This window comes from Electrophorus electricus, chromosome 8 (genome assembly GCF_013358815.1).
Source record: "Electrophorus electricus isolate fEleEle1 chromosome 8, fEleEle1.pri, whole genome shotgun sequence".
NCBI classification, from domain to species: domain Eukaryota; kingdom Metazoa; phylum Chordata; class Actinopteri; order Gymnotiformes; family Gymnotidae; genus Electrophorus; species Electrophorus electricus.
The window spans coordinates 25,416,152-25,434,909 of record NC_049542.1 but is presented as its reverse complement, the minus strand read 5'-3'; the positions used below and the strand labels follow the sequence as shown (position 1 = coordinate 25,434,909).

Sequence of the window (18,758 nt, the reverse complement as noted above, 5' to 3'; positions counted from 1 at the left end):
TGAAAATATGCTCTTCATGCAGAGGAATTCAAATATTGAATATGCAATAAAAGAAGGTTGTAGTCTTTTACTTCAGCACTGGATGCCTTGAAATTGGTTTCTGTGCTCTGACAAACATGAGTCATTCTGGTGTTACTTTAAAAAGTGCCTTTCCCGGGAAACACGAACGTACAGCAGACAGTCTGACATAAGCAGTCAGAGACTGACTCTAGACTGTGTGTGCATGAATAGGGCTATGTTTTGACAGAAACATTACACAATAACATCCCACAACTTTAAAGATGGAACAAGTGACAAGTTAAAAATGGCTGCTTTCAGACCTTTAGAAGTATACATATTATGAGTTCAAAAAGCATCTTCTACCTAATGAATCTCTGTGAACAGAGTGCAACAGTCACATGCTGAGGAGGAGTCTAAGGCTTAGTTTCCTGTTAAAGTTATCAAAGCGGAAGAAGGGGAAATCTAACCTCCACAGAAATCAGGGAAGTACAATCATTGAACCCAAAGAATCCCAAGTCTTTGAACTCCAAAAATGTTGAGATATTTGGACTTTATATGTTACTTTTTAAACATGACACTGAAATCTTGTGTTCTCTCCTGATTTACAGACCAACACTGTACATTGACTGCTCACTTTTTCTGGCTGCATTGCTTTTATGATATATGCTTTCTGTATGCGTGTGGAGAGCTTTGCTGGAGAGCTCAGAAAGTGTGGACACCTTCACTAATCTTTCATGTGTGTCATGGAAAAAGATGTGCTCTTTGTTTTCCTCATGAGAAAAGGGTTACTGATAAGATGGCCTGGGGGTGGAAGGAGTCCTATAAAACTCCTGAAACACTGCTAAATTCAGGTGAGAGTAAATTTCAGTAAGACTGTGAAACATTTTGAGGGATCATTCTTTCTCACCAATAAAGATATTTCTCCAAATATTACCCCAGATCTATACAATAGTTTGATTAGGGACATGTGTGGCTGCCTGCACATAGTTTTCACTGATTATAGTGATGGTAATGATGATGACCCCAGACATTCAGTAGTGCAGAATAACTATTGATTATATCTTCTCTCAAGCATTCAGCATGTGTTGGTGTCTAATGATTATGACGAAATGCTATAATTTGGGTATGATAATGGCATTGCCTGGATGTGGTAATAACATTGCTTTAATCATGTGCACATGTATGATAAAGACATTGCACTGTGTAAGCCTGTGTGTGTGGTAATGACATTGTTCTGTGTGGCCTGTGTGTGCATGGTAATGACATTGGCCTGTGTGTGTGTGGTAATGACATTGTTCTGTGTGGTCTGTGTGTGCGTGGTAATGACATTTGCCTGTGTGGCTTGTGTGTGCATGGTAATGACATTGGCCTGTGTGTGTGTGGTAATGACATTGTTCTGTGTGGCCTGTGTGTGCATGGTAATGACATTTGCCTGTGTGGCTTGTGTGTGCATGGTAATGATGTTGGCCTGTGTGTGTGTGTGTGTGGTAATGACACTGGTCTGTGTGGCTTGTGTGTGCATGGTAATGACATTGTTCTGTGTAGGCCTGTGTGTGCATGGTAATGACATTGGCCTGTGTGTGTGTGGTAATGACATTATTCTGTGTGGCCTGTGTGTGCGTGGTAATGACATTGGCCTGTGTGGTCTGTGTGTGCATGGTAATGACATTAGCCTGTATGTGTGGTGATGTTTACCAGTAGGGCAGTTTAATAACTGCTCCTCCTCCAGTGTCTCTAATGACTCCTCCCCTTCCTCTTCCATGTGAGCATACACACCCAACTTCTGCATCTGAGCCTCAGCCATCTGCTGAACAGCTACGCACACACAGACACACACAAACACACACCCAGAGAGGGACAGACAGAGACAAACAGGGGATTCAGGGATACCCAAAACACAAGGGAAAATGCCAGTGTAAATGGTAGAGGGACACACACATGAATTTTACACACGTCCACTAGGATATTCTACTATAACCACAGACAGGTAAGCAGTGAGACAGACAGGAAGCCAGGCAGACTGGGAAGAGGACGAACATTCAGGACAATAGGACCCAGGGGTGTGAGCTGGTCTGATTCCCACCCAGGCCTGCACAGAACAGCCACCACTTCTGAGACTGGATCTATCCCTTCCAGTTTTTTTTCCCCATAAACATACTGATAATTGAAACTGTTACACTAAGAGTGAGGCCTATTCATTTTAGCTTATCTTTGCTTTCCTAAGCCTAAACATGTTCCAGATAATCAGGCACTTAAAGTCACACTAACTTACTTTCCCAAAAGCACATCTCAAAGGCTATACAAGTGCCACTGACCTGATTCACATTTGGAGTGTGTGCAGAGTGTGTGTGTGCAAATATTAAGAATCTAATTGAGAGAAGAGAAGGTTGATGTTTTCTTTTAAAAATGTGCTTTGGATGAACTGTCCCTTTATGTATGTTTGTTATGCACATTTGGTTTCAGTGTGTATTTCCTCTATGGGAAAAATTCTGGTTCTTTCTTAGCAAAAATGGACTAAAACTCTTTATCAAATGACATGTACCAGCAGCATGTGAGCTCACCTTAAAGTAGCCCTAAAATAAGATGATTAGAATTACAATGGGATAAGATGACTTTCTTAAATTAAACCAGATGACTTCCTAACCAAGCCTACATGCATAGTGATTAAAAAATGGGGGTATTCTATGTCTATTCTAAGTCTAATGTTAGTTAATGGTCAAAGAAAACCATTACTTTGCTCAGCCCTGTCGTATTTCAGTCACAAGTAAATTTCATTTTGATCTTTTAATCCTTGGTCAACATGCACTTAACACACATTGGAATGTTTTCTTGGAAAAGCATCCCAAGAGTTTGTCTCAGGCAGCTGACGCTGAGAATGCTAGGAGTATCAACCATACAGAGATGACTCTGTAGAATTTAAAAGATTTACAGAAGTGAAAGTTATCAGTGCATAAGCTGAGTTAACAGCTCCTTATCTTTAAAGTGTTTTTTTTATTAGGTGATACTCAGCAAGTTGAGTCATATTCTCTACTACTGAGCTATACACCTAAAAATACTGTACAGATACATAGCTATATATAAGAATTTACTTGTTTGACACTTTTGTGGTCAGTGCACAATTCCCTACATACCGTGTTAGAATATGATTTGCTTTATTACATTGAGTAGGTGAGAGTACAGAAGGAGTGCAAGTGTTTTGAGAATAGTTTTCTGGTGATTACATTCTTTTCTCACTTCAGATATGTGCTCTTAAAACCCTTTAGTGAACTGGGTGACAAAGGCCAGCTTTGATCATGTTTCACCCCTCTGTCTTGACAGCTGACAACTACAGCCTTTATCTGGAACCCTGGGTTTCAAAGGTAAATTACACAGATAGAAACACATTTGTTCATAAACCTATGTTTTATATGAATGCATTAATCTTTCTTTGGGAAATGTTACATGGGAAATGTTATTTCTAAATATACATTTATATGACTTTTTTCTGGTTATAACATGTTTTACTGTGATCAAACTCCTAAACAAATCAAGGCATGAATTCCAATCCTCACACACTGACTCACTTATTCACAAACACACACATGCGCGCACGCACACATACATACACATACACACACACACACACACACACACACACACACACACACACACACACACACACACACACGCGCACGCACATATACACACACACACACACACACACGCGCACACACACACACACACACGAACACACACATGTGCACGCACACATATATACACACACACACACACACACGCACACACACGCACGCACGCACGCACGCACGCACGCACGCACGCACGCACGCACACACACACACACACACACACACACACACACACACACACACACACACACACACACACATACAAGCACCAGCCAGTGTGTTTTTGCATGTGAAACATTAAGAAAAAGAGTGTGTATGAAAAAGAGGGACAGCAACAGGCATTCTAAAAAGTCTTCACATGTCTAAAGTCTTTACTGAGTGACAGGGATCTTTAGATCTTTAATGAAACAGCATCTGTTTGTGAGTGGTTGTGCATGTGTGTGTGTAATGCAGCTGTGTTGTTCATCATAATACCATATTATCCAAACCTGCATGGTCTCAAACCCACTGCAGCTGTCACTGTCCTTAATCTAACACACACACACACACACACACACACACACACACACACACACACACACTCACAGACACACACACACACACACACACACACACACACACTCACACACACACACACACACACACACTCACAGACACACACACACACACACTCACAGACACACACACACACAGACACACACACACACACACACACACACACACACACACACACACACATCTGAAAACAATCCAAAACAAAACAGGGACCAGTACAAACATAAATCTCATAAAAGCTGGTGGATTAACACAGAATCAGAACAGCAAAGCCTGGTGAAATCATAGCAAGGAGCAAAGGTACATATTGCATAAGATACATACAAATGCTACCCCCCCCCCCCCCCCCCCCCCCACACACACACACACATAAACATGTACCTTTTAGTGAAGGAGGCTGGTAGACATTTGGGTTGACTCTCTTTGGTTTCAGGACACCATTCTCACCAACAACCCACTGCAAGATTATTCAGCCCAGTTAATGACAGTTCCATTGTACATTTACTTGTGTCATTTGGGAGTGAGTGCAAAATCATACACATATTAATGAGGTTAGTCAGGAGAAAGACATTCCATCTTCTGAAAACAAGTGCATTCCGCTGAGGTTAAGTTTAATGTGCACACCTGTAGTGTTTGTGTCCAGTGTTGCATGACTGCAGTTGCCCATTCAGGCCAGAAGAGGTGCTGTCTTACCTGATGGGTAGAGTTGTCATCCTCTGGGGATGATTGATCAGCTACTCTGAATAATGTTGCCGGTGTGGGCCTTCGTCTGCGTATCTACAAAGAAAAATAAATCCAAAACAAGGTGTGAAAGGATTTGAAATGTATCTAAAAATATTATTTCTTTTCTATTTTGACTAAAAATATATACATGGCTTGGTTATCACATCCACTGACTGCTATTCATTAGTTTTTCAGGACATGGGATAATATGTTGCTGGGCAGACAGGTGCCTAAATGTGCTGTGGCATTTACAGCATGAGCAATGTCATCTCTGAGGCCTGGAGGCCAGTATTGTGACACTGGGACTAAATGATGCACTCATAACTTCAAACTATAGAACTCAAAATGGGTTTCCTTCATAGTCATATGAATAAAGCATGAGCTTAAAGCATGACTAAATACAAATATCAATGCTGAGTCACAAAACAACCAAGTAAATAAACAAGTGTTTTGAATCCATTTGCTTTGTTTTTGCATTGTTACTGATTCTCCACAGTGGAGCCAGAAACTCAGTCTGACTTATGATGAGAGCTAAACCCTTCTCTGAACTCTCAAAGCATCTGCATGAAATAATCTTTAAGAACAGTAATTCTTGGATATAGCAAAGCTGTTGGAATGACACTCAATAAATTGTCTTTAAAAACAACCAGTGAAACATAAATTGTGATGGAGGCTGAGTAAGTGCACATGGGTTTATTTGTAAACTCTTCAGGTTTACCAGGTGCTTCATAAGCATTAAATAATGTGCAAACACATGACAATGAAACATGAGATGAAGGAGAAGGCCTGTTTTTAATAAAGTAACTGGAATGGATTCTGATCATGGCCAAACCAAGAGCCATATTCAAATAGCAAACCTTCAGCACTGCCTTCAGGTCAGACAACAATGATGCTCTCAACACATGGAACAACCTCACCATATACAGAGCCTTGAGACAGATCCCAGGGATCCAGAGGGCTTGTGGGCATCCAGTCTCCCAAAGAAAGCAAGGGCATGTCCAGTTGCACAGCTCCAGCCATAGTGTTGTTGATGCATATTGGTCCTGCTTAATGACTTCTTGAAATTTGAGGCTGACAGCACTGACATGACAAACAAGGCAGTGTCTTTAGCTAGCAAACAGATCTTGTTTGGAATTATGTGAGATTGACTCTCTAAAAGGTGACCATTTACAAAGCTGCTGGGTCTTAGTGCATACTTTAATGGGCTCTTATGGTACCTTCCTAACAGACCAGCCCCTATATCAAATTGGTGTATGACTACCAGCCTGTTGATATATTATTAAATAGTCATAAGTCCAAGATCCTGGTGAAAGAGCAAAGCCCTCCAGTTCTCTTGACTCCCTAAAAGACCAGCAGAACTTACAATATCCTCAGCCTTCCATCTGACACATACCTGAGCATGTCCTTTGGTCATTTTTTCTCAGACTCTCCCACGGTCATCCCACAGAGACTTATCAACAAACTCAGTGACATGGAGGAGGTGCAATAGTGCCTTCGCTTCTTAAAGAGACTGAAAAAATACCCTGTATCACAGGATCCATCACAGCTTATAGAAAGCATCCTCACCAGCAGAATCACAGTCTGTCCGGGTCACTGCTCCAGATCAGACTGCCAGGCTTTCCAGAGGGTGGAGAAATCAGCCCCTGGCTCAGCACTTATCTCTAGGGGAAATGCTGTGTGAGAACCGTGCACACTATCATCAGGGACTCCACATACTCCTGCTGAGGCCTTTTCACAGTTCTGCCAACTGGCAGATGGTACCGAAGTAGAACCAGCTGTCTTTGTGCAGCAATCTCAACTCATGCTGCCTTTCTTCTGAACAGCTGCACCATCCTTTCTGCACTGTCACTTTAAACTGGTTGCACACTGCCTTTATTTATTTAACCTGCACTTCAAAACACCACAGGATCACAGATGGGAGTATATTTATCTATGATTAACATTTCTTGTTCTCAACCATTTGACCTCCATATCATTGCTTTTCTAAAACAGTTTGCTTTTTTTGTTTTCAAAAAAAATGTTAAACATTTTTTTTTCCATTTGGAGACATTGTATATTGAACTTGGCATTCATTCAGATGTTTTTTAGAAAAAAAAACAAAACAGAAAAAAAAAAACCATTTCCAGTATTTTCTATGCTTATTTTTGGATGGATGAAAAAGGAAGAGTAGAATAGTGTTTCATTATGCCACTGCTATGAGCATAGTTCAAGTCTAATTGGGTCTGTACCTCAGAGACAATCTGCATGGATCTGCATGCAAATGACCTAGCTTATCAAAAGTGTGGCAAAAAGAATATTTTACCTGTCTTTCTGTCTTTTCTCTTTCTCTCTGGCTCTCTCTCTCACAGAAACGCACTTACAAAAAAAGACAAATATACTGTTTATGGCAATTTTAATACATGACCCCAGCTATCTCATTTGAATTCATTCATTAGAATATTACTTGTTAATATGCTCGTAAAGAATATTTTCTCTGGATACTCTAAATGACAGGCTAGAAAATAAGCTGAGCACTGCTAATATATAGTGGTTTCTTGATATAACCACAAATCCACATTTATCTGTCTGGATACTTACCATATTATGTTATGTGCTATACTTATTTACTGGGGTGTTGCACAGGGATGTGTTTTAGGTTTCTTGTTTATTTTCTACGTGCCATTTTGTATTCTGGCGACTGTTTTCATGACTGAACATGCATGGCACATAGATTGTGTTAGAAAATGTATGCCCTTTTATGTAAACCTGAAAACACCCTGATTTAGAGGGAAAAGGATGGCTAAATCAATTAGATCAGTTCATGGATGCTTTATCTATACTGTTACTTTACCATAAAATATTTATGAATCTTTTATTTTATTATTTTATTTTATTGATCAAGAAATAGTGTATGAATGCCAAGGAAAGTCACAGCAGGAACAAAACACAGTCTAGAGGAAATTTTCTAAATATTTCAGCAATAGTTCATTATGGTGTTTTTATTTATTTATTTATTTTTTTAAATCATTCTATGTACATTTTTGGTGTGGTTAGAGGGACCCTGTTGGTCAAAGTTCCTTCACAGATTTTAAATGGTTGCCAGGTGAGAATTTAATATATATTGTTTTTACAATTTGACAATTATTATTTCTTGTTTGATCTAGTGTTGACAGTTTATGTCTATTTGTGTTCAGCAGTTAGAATTTGTGTATAGAAATCAGATAAAATTAAAGGCAGGCTTTTGGGTAAAGTTAAGTAGATATTAGATAAGCTATGGATTTGAAATAGTGGTATTCAGACATTTGTATTAGTTCAAGTATAAACTGATTGTGTCATATATAAATGTGTATTTATCTCTTTTTTTTTGTTTTTTTTTTTGCTTTGTTATTATTATTACCGTTTTCATACTGAATTAGCTGGTTACTATATTTTGGGCTGCAAAGCTCACAGTGGCCTCAAGGCCCATGTTGTGGAATATTGTGACGTCGGTATGGTTTGTGTAGTACTGTTCTGCCACTTGCTCAGTACTCTTCTTTCTGACTCACTGCCTACTTCATCAGTTCATCTCTAGTCACAGAGTGTTCCTGTTGTTCTCCTATTGTATATACCACTAGTGAACATATGGGATTGTCATCTATTGATTGTTTTAAATTATGCCTGATCATCCTGATTGTCAAAACCACCAGAAGATGGATGCGTGTAATTTAATAATGAAGAGGCTTAAGTGGCAGCTTTATTGTGGTGTGAATTATGTATAAATGCAGGCCATCATCTTGGTCAATTAACAATATATTTATAACCAGTATTATGCAAAAGAATACTGCTACAGACCCAGTGTGTGGCCCCACTGTAGCCTTGTGTTTAAAGGCTTTGCTGTTAATGAGTTCATCAGTTTTCTTGAGTCACACACAGTGTACATGTCCATGCAAGTGACTCACACCTAAATATTTATATAAAGTTCCAAGCTTATGAAGTGCTGTAAGTATGTGTTCTATCACTTAGTAAGATAGTTAGACTAACAGCTGCTATCATGGGAGCACACATGACAATCTGAAGGAAACCTTGAACATTTGCAAAGCATTCCACTTCACTAGCCAGTGAGGCTAGTCTTTACTGCTAGAGAGTGCCTGTCCAGGCTGCTTGGGTGAAACAGCTGTTCATATTCTATAAAGCTGCTTTGAACACATGATTATGTGTCAAAGGCCCAGTATAAGTAAGTGAATCCACATCGAACTGAAAAAATAGATAACAAGATGTACAGCATACTGTGAATGTATAGGAATTAGAAACTTCATGTCTTTTGTGTCCAGTGTGCATTGTGCACATTCACACAGATATGACTGTGACAGGAGTTCTGGTTTACCCAAAAACAAGCACCAGGCCAAAGATCATATTGTGACATTGATGTCAGCACAACAGATAGCACAAATAAAAGAAAACAAAGTCACTGTGTTTGGACATATTTACAGGGCAGCAAAGTCTCTAATAAACAGTCTCTATTAATCAGTATGATAACAAAAGAGGAAAACAGGAGGGTAACAAGCTAAAATAATTTTTGACAGTGTCTTATCTAACACAACAGCAGAAACATATATAGATATAAAACTTTGGTATTTACAGAACATCTGAAATATCAGCTTTACTAGAAGTCATTCAACTCCAAAAATCCCTGCTACAAACCTAAAACCCAGGACAATGAGACAAAGGTAGTGTCTCTGGTTGTCTGCCAGGTATTCTAACATTCCCACATGCAGAGAAGCCGTATGGTCTGCCCAGAGTTGGACACATATGGTCTGTTTACTGGGGGGATGTAGCCCTGAGCACCCATGCCTGCGTGTGGAGCTCACATACAGCTTACCTGCAGACGAAGCAAGCCTCATTAGCAAATGTCCACAGCAGCTTGCATACTTCAGCGGAAATTGCTCTGCACTTTAAGAGTACTGTGCCCTGATTTTTTTAACCACTGCAATTCATTTTTGCTTAATATTATTTAAATGTTTATTATATTGAATATTACTCCTTATTTATTTTATTCTCGTTTTGTTTATATTTTTATTGTCTTGCTGCTATATTGCCTTTTCAGAGGAAATATACAATTAAAAACACAACACAGTTTCCAACAGTATGAGGCCGAAAATATACATTTATGGACTATACTCCTATCCAGAGTGACTTACATATTCACCAGGATGAGAACTCATGCACTCCCTGGCAATCCAAATCCATGACCTTGGTGTTCCTATCACCATTTGAGCTACAAGAGGATGTCATTGTGAAGGGATTCCCAAACTGATGTGCTCCTGTATCAAACAAACTCCAATTGCACATCTTTAACATCACTCTAACTAGCCGAGCTACTTTGGACTACCAAAAAAGAAAAAAGAAAAAAACTGACAAGCTAAATGAGCCAGTGAAATGGGGAGACAACATTCTAGTCTTCCAGACACTCACAGGCTGTTCCACACCAACCATTAGCTGAGTTCGGCTGTGTTTGTCTGGCTCCCACCCCCCCACCCCCAGTCTTGAAGATGCATGGGATCTCACACACACAAGTGTAGCTTTTTCATCCAGGTCATATTGTATGTTGCTGCCACTTCTGCAGGAAGCTTTTAACTTCTCCTTCAAACCTGCATCTAGCCCACACATGCATGCTGGTAGTTCGGTAAAGACTCTAAGATCATGCTGGAGTTTCATCTTAAACTCTTCTTTACTTCAGTTTCCTTTATTTATATTACACAGTAATGTTGCTATGACAACTATCACATCTGTCTTCCTGTTAATCGTGTGCTAGAGGAATAAGCATGCATCTATTTGGTGTAATGAATACACTCATGTCAAATCAGCAACAGGCAATCCTATTTATGTCCAGCTAAACTTAAATAGATACTGTAGGTATTGATTCTAGGGATTTTGCTGTCTATAGCTGATATATACATCTGACTGACATTGGTTATAATCATATAATTTACAGCATAGCTAAGATTTCAGTTGATTTTCATGACATGGAAGCTTTATCAAATGCATGCAGTGGTAGTTGTTAGGTGAACATAGTGCACTTGAAGTGTTCTGATGATTTGGCCTTATTGGAAGGCTGTTTGGGCCCCTTCAGAGTTTCATGTCCCTGCAGATGTGCTCTGTGCTGAGAGGCAGACGCTGGCCTGATTCCTGTGCAGCCCAGCAGAGACCAGTTCCCTGGGTGACCCATTTTAGCCGGGACTAAATTTAATATAGCACAGGACAGGGAGCTGGCACACTCTAGCCTAACACACACTTGAAAACACAAACTTATACACACACACAAACACACATACACTTGAAAACACAAACTTATGCACACGCACGCGCACACACACACACACACACACATATACACACATGAGCTCTGGACTATGATCAACAGTTTAATGGCTATTTTGACATTCACAGATCTGATGCAAAAATATGGTAAAATGTGCTGAGGAGAAGTGTTTCCTCCTGAAGTCCCATTGAGCTCAACCATCTTGTGCCCTGAGCAGAGGTGGGCTCGGACCCAGACATCAGCGCCCAGTCACCAACCAAACGCAGGACACCTCAGCACTCCTGCTTAGGTTTTAGTACAGATGGAAAGGATGACACTCAACCACCTTGTCTCTCTCTCTCTCTCTTTCCTTCTCTCTCTCTATTAGTGCTGAGCGATTCAAGGTCATTGGAGGCATCTGCTCTGTCATGTCAACAGAACAGCAGTCCATGATGGGGCTCATTGGGCAAGGCAGTGGTATAGCATGGTGAAGCATAGTGAAGCAGCAGTGTGTCAGTGGAGGTTCTGAAACAGATACAGTCTACAGTTACTGGAGCTAGCATGGGCCCACAGCAGTACTGGGGTGAAAGCCAAAAGTGACAAAGCATCCTAAAATGATCACATAGAAGACCTTTGGGAAACGGAATGAAGTCCAACCGCTGATCTGATTTTCAAATTTTAGATATCCTACATCAAAAGCACTTTGAACAAAGCTGGCACACTCTGTTGTGTGATAAATAATAGCAAATATATTGAAAAATCTGAACTAGCTAAATGGATGGGTCACTTCATGTTGAACAGAAACAAAGTCACTAAATTGGAACACTGTGTACTCATTAGTGACTCCACCAGACCGCGCGCCCTTCCCGAGAAAAAGCATGGCATACCACTACAAATAACAACAATATACATAGGCAAACAGAACAAATATTTGCAGAGGCCATAAAATTAAAAAACACAAACTTGGTAGTTAAAAGGCAAACAGCACAAATCTGCACTCATTGCGTGTAGAGAGGGATTCATGCCAGGGAAGGAATAAATAGCACCAGGTTTATACAACCTGATTTTTAAAAAGTCCACTCAGGTCACAAAGGACACTATACCAACATATTTGATATGAGGCAAAATGGGTATGTCTGGCTTGCTCTGAGAGGGATATTGAGACATCTGGCATCCTCTAAAAGGGTTATGGGTACATCTGGCTTGCTTTAAACATGGGCATAGAGCTGAACTAACTGTAGAGCTGTTTTGGCAGTTGGTGGCTATAAGCAATGAAACATTATCTGTGTCAGACAAAATAACTTTACAGAGTTTCAGCTTCAGGGAGATTTGAGCACACAGGGGAAAATTATGTCGTACCAATACTTGCATCTGACGCATTCAGAAGGCATAGGTGAGATGTGTTCTCCGGTTCTTGTAGGAACAATATTCTGCACAACGAAAAAGGAGGGACTGAACTGATCGATCGGCTCTGTCAGTGATATAATTAGGATAAGATAGGTATAGGTTACTGATTTTGTATCATTACTTCACACAAGTCTTTTAAAAATAACATTATATTTCAGTGTCAGTTCTTGATAACAAGCTTTTTTAAAAATCTCACACTTTTCTAAATGTGTTATTTATGAATAGATTTTTGCCCAGTTACCTTTTTCATTCCAAAACCTTTTTTTCATGACAACGGCTAATCGCTGTTCAAACAGCTTTGTTTACAGGCAGGCTTCAATGTTAGCTTTGTCGTGCTTTCTCAGTGCCAGTGAGAGTCATGGCGATGTTGCAAAATCTCAAACGTGCCCTATTCTACTACAAGAATACTACCTGCCCAAGTCTAAACCGTAATTATGTATTTCTGGCCACACCCCTGTCTGATCACCCTTGTCTGATGGCACACTTGTTATTGTTGGCTAAAATCCACATGTCCACTTGGCACAAAGAGCAGCAGCAACAAAAACCAGCAATGCTTTATGATTATTTTCTTTCAACAACCATCATTCTTTGTGATGTGTCAAGGCATGGCTAGTCACCCAGTGTTTGATTATACAAACAGGGTCAGATTATCAGTCTGAAGTTTACGTCAAGCCTTGTGCGGGGTTAGTGGTCATGATGTGAAGGACAAAATGAAGAACAAAAAAAAAAACAACAACAACCTTTGCAATTCCCTTTTCAAATAAATAAATAAGTAGTAAAAACAATTTAAAAAAAGAAAAAGAAGAAGAGGAAAAAACTGGATAGAAATTGGATTGAATAGAAATTGGATTGAATAGAAATTGGATTGAATAGAAATTGGATTGGTCATATGTTGTCATGTGAAAAGTTTAGTTGCACGGTAACAGGTTTGAAAGGAATGATGGATTCTGCCATCATGTCCTGCTTAATACTCTCCTCAGGTTCCATCGGGTCGAAACACTTCCTGTGCTGGCTGAACGCATGCCTTTGGTCGTTTAGTGTTTAATAGCACGTAAGCATTACGTCTGTGTGCATTGCTGTATTTGCATGCAGGTCACTCCAAAGAACCCTCCTAGTGAAGTCGTTGTTACAGTTATTACAGAATCTAATGGCCATTTCTGAATAAAAAGAAGTTAGCATATTTCACACAACCATAAGTACGTTTAAAATCACAACCAATTATAAGAAATCAAACATAGGTCTGCATCAACTAATTATGTCCAGGGGCAGCTAATCCCCGCAAAGTGCAACTACAAAAACAGCATGAGCCACTGTCATACCTCTGCAGAAAAGCAGCCCAGATACAGTTCCACAAATAACGACAGCAATAGCCACAGCACATCAAAGCCCTTTGGGGGATGGGTGTGTGTGTTGGGGGGGTCATTTGGTTACCATGTAACTTGTAAAAGTCCTAAAGGTGGTGCTATGGTGACAGGAAGCCACAGCTTTAGAGAGGAATAAGGCAAACATGGGTGTCAGGAATGTTTTCCTCTACTTCCACACAGCACATGAAAAAACAGAAGACTACAGAAGATTCTTTCTGAGACACAGTAACTCCTGCTGAGATGCTCAGAAACCCAAAATGCTAAATTGGATTTGTCTCTTGGCCTGGCAAGAGATGCCATTACTTGTACAGAACAAAAGTGAGGTTTTTCAAAGTGAAACCCCCAAAGACATGCTGTAGGACATGAAAAAGCTTTAAAAATATGTTATTCAAAGTGAAAGTGCACCTGGACCCACAATATATATATATATATATATATATATATATGTGTGTGTGTGTGTGTGTGTGTGTGTGTGTGTGTGTGTGTGTGTGAGAGAGAGAGAGAGAGAGAGAGAGAGAGAAACATGCTCACTGGTGTCACCTACCATCTCTACCTGCCGTGGGTCCAGCTGGGTGGGTGCTGTGGAGGGCGCAGCAAACTGGATCTTCTTCTTTTCTTTGGCTCTCACTGGGACATCCCCGGGCCCCGAGGTTTCCATGGTCCTCCACACGGCCCCTCACGAACAGTTAGAAATATCCTTCAAGTCCTCCTCCACACACTGCCAGAACACACATATACGTGGCCAGATTCCAGACTGCCCTCGTTAATGCTCACTCACTCTCTCCCTCTGACAGTGCACCTATTTCCCCTTCCTCTACTCTGTTTGCACTTAAAAGGTGCAAACGTTTTCTGCTTCTATTCGTCAACTTCCTTTTCAGAAGTCTTTTCTTCCCCTGAGCTCTCTTTTGCTCTCTATTTCACAATACACACCCTCATGCAGTCTGAAAGAGTGTACAGTTCTGAGCTCAGTAAAGGACAGTGAGAGGGGGTGGAGCACAGCAAGAGGAGGGCAGTGCTGTGTGTGTGTGAGTGTGTGTGTATGTGTGTGTATGTGTCTGTGTCTGTGTGTGTGTATGTGTGTGTATGTGTGAGTGTGTCTGTGTGTGTGTGTGTGGAGGTTGATTTGTAAAAAAAAAAGATAATCTCCTTGAGTTTGCTGAGCCTCTTTTAACCTCTATTTGTGAATGAGAGATTTAGATAGAAGGACAGACAGCCAGATAAATGGATGGTTGGATGGATGGATGGATATTAGATATAACCCCAAAAAAACAGTCAACAGTGCACACTCTTCTCTGAAATACAACAAAAAGTGATATTTAGGGGGATTTTACATGCATACTCTTAACAGAGATAGGTCACATTAAACTCAAATCAAGGCCAAACAATATTTAAATTACCGGACCTTCATTAATTTAAAAAAAGGAAAGGCTTCTAAAAAGGCAATAATAGAAAGCTATATTTTACTGGGTGTCAAGCGTTGTGACACAAATGTCCACTAGGCGGTGCTACTTTGTTTAGTTAAAATGTTTTGCAAATGTTACATGAAATGTCAACACATTGAGTCACTAAATGTTTGCTCTTAAGAACTACTTTCAGACTCTATTCTTCAAACCATCACCAAAGATAAAATAATATTTTCTTTAATTGGCAGATGCTCTTAGAGCAATGTACATATTAGAATGACAGTACATGGAGTCCATGCCACAGTGTAGGTATTGCTAGCACCTTGCACACCCTTGAGGACTAGAGCACTTCATCAATAACATCCTCACACTTTACCTGCTCAACTTCGATCACTACGGAGCGCTACATCATTAATTTCCTCACACCCTGCAGCACTGGGATGAGACTGTTGAAAAGCACAGAAGGCAGTGAAAGTAGATACAGAGAAGTCACGGGGGGGGGTAATGCAAAAGTTGGGCTTTCCACCCAAGGTGAAAAGATGGCACAAAGCCACTGGGAATTCCACAAACCTCAGATGGCCCTCATGTGGCACAAGATGTATACCATTCTTTATTAAAAATACTTACTTTGCACCAGCACCTACTGACCTCTTTGGTACACCTAATAAAGCCCATACAGACTAAATGTTTGTAAATGTGTCTAATAAGCATTATCTGATAAAGCAAATTCAGCCCAGCTTTAAAGTGCAGAGGAGGTACTTCTTATGAAGGGTGACCCATATTACCCCGAATAATGGAATTAGTCATATTAAAATGGTAAAACTGCATATCTAGTGTCACAGGTTGCTGGATTCAGATTGTGTTTAGTATTGCTGAATTAAAGGGTTTTTATTTGGTACTTTTTTCCCCCAGAGGCGCAAAGGAATGGTGTTAAATAAAATTTTTTTAAAAACCCTCAAAGCTGTCATACAATGTAGAGCCATCTCGCAGGATTAACCTTTCTGGCAACTGTTTTGCCATGAGCCAAACCTTAGATATAATTCAACACAACTTTGTCAGAATATAACCTTGCACTGCCTTACTTACAACAAATATACGTTGTCACTACCTGTTAGTTAAATTGCAAATACGTGGGGTGAATATGTGGGAGGTTAGCCAAGACAGCCAAGTATTCTTAGACAGTTACACATCTGGTCAGAGCCATCAGTTTGCTGTGTAAACAGTCCAGCTCTGATGGGTACTTCACTGACATAGGTAGCTCCATGTGTAGTGCCTCTCTCACACACCCCTGTATGCTGCAGACTGTTTGGGAGGTGGGTGGTCTTTCATAAACACTTAAACACAAGTGGGCAGGATGCAAACAGACAACATGGATTAAACCTAGTTTGAGCCTAGTACTAGGCCTAGTCTCTAAATTGCAATGTCAGTGGTGAATCCCCATTGTGATTTTCCAGCTACTCTTAGACTTAATCTGGGTCTGAAAACTACCACCGACACATATGCTAAAGTAAGAATTTCCACACTCCATCTAGAATAACACTAATCCACATACAGTAAAAAAACAGTTGCACTTTTTCCTTCTGCAAGAATTTGTTTTGTTTTTTTACCTTTTGGGTATTAGGAAAGCTAGCAAGATCTCTAAGCATTCATGGCTTGCCATTACTCTGAAAGAAACAGAAAAAAAGGGTTTGTGTGTTGAATCATCTTTCCTTAGTTCTTAGCCTTGGGACTTAAGATCAATCCCACCCCCTCCATCCAAACACAAGCACACTTGGCACTCAGCCTTTCCTTCTATGTGCTGCATCCACATGCAAAATAACTGTCAGCAAGTAAGGACAGCTTCTTTGTAGAGAAGTTTTCTGATTGGTTAATATAGCTGGAACGTGTTAATTTGTTGTTGTTGTTGTTGTTTACAGAGCCCAGAACAGTGGAAAGACATTTTCCCCCCCTCAGAGCTACAATTTAGTGATAGCTATGAGGATGTAAAGTCAGTTTAGCTGAAGTGTTCTTAATATAAATCACTTACACCAGCTTTAACAAATACCATATTGACTGAATTCTGATATATACTGATAAATCTCTGAAAAACCATTCTGTGGCTTGTATGTGATTTTTTAAATATACAGTAAACAAGTTCGACTTAGCTTCCTTTTAATAAACTGAAGAAAAAAAAATATTTACAAAACATTGCATCATATGGACAATAAATGCAAAGTGACCTTCATCTCTTCATTATTTTGGCCTTCCTATTTTCCTTAGATTTGCAATAGAACAGCAGCACAATACAGCACTTCAGACTGCACTTGGTAGGACACTGATGATGGTATTCCGCAACTCTTTAAAGATTATGGATCACATTGTTTTTTAGGGAATGACTGAAGGACATTTGACAGGTAGGATTGACTGTGTGCAGATTTGAAAGATTTCAGACAAATGTGTGTATATGCAGAAATGAATAAATGTGATTTCTTCTTGAATAAATGTGGCTTAAAGAAAGTGAATGAGAGGACATAGGAGACAGAAGACACTGTAAACGACAATGTTAATGAATCATCTGAGAAACTAAATGTATTGCGCAACAGTCTAAAGACCCAACTGCTCCTCTATTTTGTCCTCTGCATTTAGAAATAAAAATAAATTGAAAACATAACTGGTAGTTAATGTAAAGCCCACTGGAGAGCAAATCAGGCCACTGTCAGCAAAAACACTCTGGTCGGCAGAAAGGGGTGGAGTCCATGAGCGGAGCATTTCATGAGTCTGAACGGTGGTCTTGTCCGCCTTCCCTGCAGGACTCCGTGGTGAAGCGGAGGTCCTGGTCCCGAGGATACTGAGCGTCCGTGCTCGTGTTAGTGTCGGGCTCCAGCTGCCCCGGGGCCTGAGGCAGGGGAGAGGAGGCCGCCGGCTGGCTTGTGCTCTGAGCGAAGGGCTGGCGAGCCTGTGAGTCTGAGGAAGTTGCCTGGCCCTCTGAAGCATGCTGGGAGATCAGCTGGAGGAGGGCAGCTGCCATGTCTGGGCTGATGTCATCAGAATGCGACGATGTAGCTGCAGCCGGAAGGTTTAGGGTCAATGCGGAGTTTGGGCCAATCACCTTTTTGCTTGCTAACATCATGTCTAAAGAGAAACAGAGAACGAAGTGTCAGAAATCAGTGTAAAATCTCACAAACAAATAACTTTTAATCCAGACACATGTTAAGGTCTTTATGTGTTTACACACAGCTTTAATGCTGAGAACATGTTGCAACACAATTTCATCTTGTCACCACCATATGGTGCTAGTGTCAAAGCTATATTTAGTTTACCACCTTAAATCCTCCTCACTCATACAATATTAATTTTCTCAGCAATGTTAGTTATCTAGGTCTTTCCTATCCCGCAAAGCTATCAAATTGTGAGGCCAAATGTATGCATGGTATTTAGCTTCCAC

At 40.3% G+C, this 18,758-nt stretch overlaps 2 protein-coding genes across 4 annotated transcripts in view; both read right to left on the bottom strand.

Annotated features, from left to right (window-relative positions):
• Positions 1-394: 394 nt before the first annotated feature.
• ppp1r1b (protein phosphatase 1, regulatory (inhibitor) subunit 1B) lies at positions 395-14,887 on the bottom strand. The gene is made up of 5 exons (XM_035529474.1): positions 14,476-14,887; positions 4,875-4,958; positions 4,563-4,638; positions 1,575-1,815; positions 395-467 (listed from the first exon to the last, which is right to left on the bottom strand). The coding sequence occupies exons 1-5, from the start codon at positions 14,587-14,589 to the stop codon at positions 395-397; spliced, it is 588 nt and encodes a 195-aa protein (XP_035385367.1). The 5' UTR covers positions 14,590-14,887.
• A 2,581-nt stretch (positions 14,888-17,468) lies between these two features.
• cdk12 (cyclin-dependent kinase 12) overlaps positions 17,469-18,758 on the bottom strand; it is a 29,786-nt gene continuing 28,496 nt past the window's right edge. For all 3 annotated transcript variants that reach the window (XM_035528885.1, XM_035528887.1, XM_035528886.1), the window contains one exon: positions 17,469-18,445. In XM_035528885.1, coding sequence (XP_035384778.1) covers positions 18,084-18,445 — 362 coding nt within the window. In that variant the 3' untranslated portion in view covers positions 17,469-18,083. The remainder of the gene's footprint in view (positions 18,446-18,758) is intronic.

Bases quoted from the DNA above. Each gene is read 5' to 3' on its own strand.
- ppp1r1b (XM_035529474.1), bottom strand. From the start codon at position 14,589: ATGGAAACCTCGGGGCCCGGGGATGTCCCAGTGAGAGCCAAAGAAAAG. The intron at 4,959-14,475 runs GTAGGTGACACC...TTTTCTTTGTAG, and splicing joins ACCCACGGCAGGTAGAGATG to ATACGCAGACGAAGGCCCAC. The intron at 4,639-4,874 runs GTAAGACAGCAC...ATAATCTTGCAG, and splicing joins ATGACAACTCTACCCATCAG to TGGGTTGTTGGTGAGAATGG.